The sequence below is a fragment of the Orycteropus afer genome, unplaced genomic scaffold, assembly GCF_000298275.1.
Source record: "Orycteropus afer afer isolate SDZICR_OR568_19922 unplaced genomic scaffold, OryAfe1.0 scaffold00126, whole genome shotgun sequence".
NCBI classification, from domain to species: Eukaryota; Metazoa; Chordata; class Mammalia; order Tubulidentata; family Orycteropodidae; genus Orycteropus; species Orycteropus afer.
The window spans coordinates 8,924,754-8,928,073 of NW_006921713.1; the positions used below are offsets into that span (position 1 = coordinate 8,924,754).

The following is a 3,320-nucleotide window of genomic DNA, read 5'->3' on the forward strand; positions in this document are numbered from 1 at the left end:
GGATCGGGCAGTGTTTCGTTCTGCTGTGCATGGGGTCGCTATGAGTCGGAAACGACTCGACGGCACTTAACAACAACAACAACAACAGTCTTATTCATCCCTTTGGGAGTCAGAGAATTAAAAGACTGTTGTGAGTGAATTGTAAAGTAATAATAATAGCTATGGTTTGTTGGAGCTTACTATGTGATAGACTCTGGGCTAAGCACTTGGCATGGCCTTTTCTCCTTTAATCTTTACAACGGCATTGGGAGATTGATGCTGGCATCATCCCTATTTAACACACAATGGACCTGAAGCTTAGAGGAAGACCATGAGCTAGAAAGTGACAGAGCTAGGATTTGAGCACAGTCACAAGCAATTTTGCCTCCTATTGAATGAAAACACTCAAGGACCGCTCCGGTGCACCTTTCCTAATACAGTAGCTTAGACAACTGACATCATCCATTTTCCAAGAACACATTTCAGTGTTGCAGCATTGGAAGGGGCTGCAGAGAGCACACAGCACTGCTTCCTCCTGCAGCATGTGATTGACTTCATACAGGTGGTTTTCAATCCAAAGACATTCTTCATAAGTCTCCAGTATCTTGAAGGCTTCTATCACCAGAAGCATCCATCCTTTATGTTTATGCTTTGTCTACTAATCCAATTTCTTCTCTTTTGAATGACAGTGAAGCTAGGGCTTAACTTCCTTCACCTGCCTTCAAATCTTTTTTCGATATATTTGAAGAACAGAGCCTCCTTCCTCTACTCCAAATGGTCGCAGTTCCATCCATGTTCTATGGTTATTGTCTAGACATTAGAATCACCAAGTCACTGAAATATGAAATCCCGGGTGTTTTTACATCAGTAACCCTGTAATCAATGTGCTAGATGGTAGCTGAGCATGACTAACCGCTTATAAAGAGCAAAGCATGATTCAGAGAACCCCGCCAAAAATAATGCATGTGGCCTGATCTTGGCCTGGTGCAAATGCATACTTTTGAGTCATAAAGCTCATTAGAAATGGGGATGTATTTGACTCTAATAAAGATTTTAGTGCAATCCAGATTTAGAGTGGTATATTTAGGGTAGGCCACAGGGTGGATTTTGGAGCGTAGGCAGATGATGTAAGGGAAGGAATAATAATCTTGCAAAGGGAGGCTTTATTGCTTCCCTGTCCCCACCTTCTGCCATCAAGAGAAAAGCCTGATTTAGGAAAAGTTTCTACTTACTAGAAAAAGGAGGCCTTTGTGATTCAAACAGAAGAAAGGATTTATTAGAAGCAATTTCTAGATTTAGGCCATGCTTAAAGCTTGTGTAAGGGCCTCTCCCAGGAATGCCTTGGTCCTTCATCTTTGGTAGCTCTGTCCTTGCAGTGTGGTGCTCAGTTAGATCTGCTGTGTTGTGGGGAAAACCATCAAACCTTCACTTCCAACCTATAGAGGTGCTGGCTCCACAGCTCCACCCTAACTCCCCATTTATCTGTCCTTCCTACTTCCCCAGCTGACAACAGAGAGGCAGAGAAGAAGAACAGCTGGGTGGAAGATGGGAGCTAGAGGAAAGGGTGAGGACATGGTCATGGAGGCAGTCAGGTTAGCAGAGCCGCCTGTTTAAGTCCACCCAGAGGTACATTGGAAGAAAGATGTGACAATCTACCTATGAAAAATCAGCCATTGAAAACCCTCTGGAATGCATTTCTCCTCAACATGCATAGGGTCACCATGAGTCAGAGTTGACTTGACAGCAACTGGTGGTATCATGTCTGGGACATTTCAGGAGGGAAAAGGAAGCTCACATTCACTGACTGCTGTGTTTCAGGTCTTTCATTAGTGGTTTCACATTCACTATTGCGTTTAGCTCTGGTAGCATAGTGGCTAAGGCACTTGACTGCTAACCAGAAGGCTGGTGGTTCAAACCCACCAGCCACTCCTCGGAAGGAAGATGGGGCAATCTACTTCCGTAGTGATACTGCCTCAGAAACCCAAGGAGGGGTCACTATGAGTCGGGTCCGACTCAACGGCACATAACAACAACATTGCATTTAAGGCATACAACAACCTTAGAGGAAAAGGAAATTATATCTTGTTTTACCAGATGCTGAAACTGAGGTTCAGAAAGGTCAGGTATAACTTCGGTCAAATCTGTCCACCAAGGAAGTGGTGACTCCACAGTCTCACCACCACAGCATGTTTGTTGTAATGAGAATAGTATATGATCACTTTTTTAAAAAGACTCCCTCCTCTCTCAAATGTCATGTCTTCTTAATCAGCCCCTTGCCTCTGTCCTCAGGCAGTTTGGTGGTTACGCCAAGGAAGCCGACTACATAGCTCACGCCACCCAGCTGCGCAATGCCCTAGAGGGTACAGCCACCTACCGGAATGATTTCTACTTCTGCACTGGATATGACCCTCCCATGAAGCCCTACGGGCGTCGCAATGAGGTCTGGCTGGTCAAGACATGAGTGACTCACGGAGCTGAGAGCTCCTGGAAGTGTGCCTCTGTGTCCATTGATTTGAGCTTCAGCTGCAACTGCAGCTGCTCAGCTTGCCTTCAGGGCCAGTCACTGCCAATTTTCTGAAATAAGTATATTGCAGCTATTGGAGCCCTTTTTCTCATGGTGGTAAATCATAGCCAAGACAGGCAGCGTCCTTCTGATTGATTTAGGAAATTCTGTGCTAGACCGAAAAACCCCAGCAGTGTTTCCCCAGCTATCTGGGTTACTAGAAACTGATTTTTTCTAAAACAAATTATTGAATTTTTAATTCTCTCATTGGGGGAAAAACGTGATTTGTACACGAGCTTTCATCTGTGATTCTTGTACGTGCTTTGTCTAAAAAGAAACTGAAAATAAAGATCTTTGACTTACTTAAAAAGCTGAGACAAATCTTAAGTATAATTGTTTCTTTAACATCATTATTTCTAAGGTTCTATACTCTTACAGATAATATAATTATGAGCACTAGTGATGCAGAGCAGAGGTGGTTCAGTGGTAGAATTCTCACTTTCCACGTGGGAGACCTAGGTTCCATTCCCAACCAGGGAACCTCATAGCTTCCACCTGTCAGTGGAGGCTTGCGTGTTGCTGTGATGCTAAATAGGGGTTCAGCAGAGCTTCCAGACTAAGATGGACCAGGAAGAAAGGCCTGATGATTTAATTCCAAATATCACCCAATTAAAACCATGGGTCACAATGGTCCAATCCCCAACTGATCGTGAAGATGGCACAGAACTGGGCAGCATTCTGTTCCCTTGTGCACGGGGTCTCCATGAGTTGAGGGCTGACTTGATGGCAGCTAACAAGAGCAGCAACAATTTATGATGTTTACTATAGCAGGAGCCCT

The 3,320-nt window shown here is 44.3% G+C and overlaps 1 protein-coding gene across 1 annotated transcript in view; it reads left to right on the plus strand.

Moving 5' to 3' along the window:
- Positions 1-2,440, plus strand: part of HEBP1 (heme binding protein 1) — a 28,400-nt gene extending 25,960 nt beyond the window's left edge. The window contains exon 4 of the mRNA XM_007944478.2: positions 2,269-2,440. Coding sequence (XP_007942669.1) covers positions 2,269-2,440 — 172 coding nt within the window. The remainder of the gene's footprint in view (positions 1-2,268) is intronic.
- Positions 2,441-3,320: the final 880 nt, after the last annotated feature.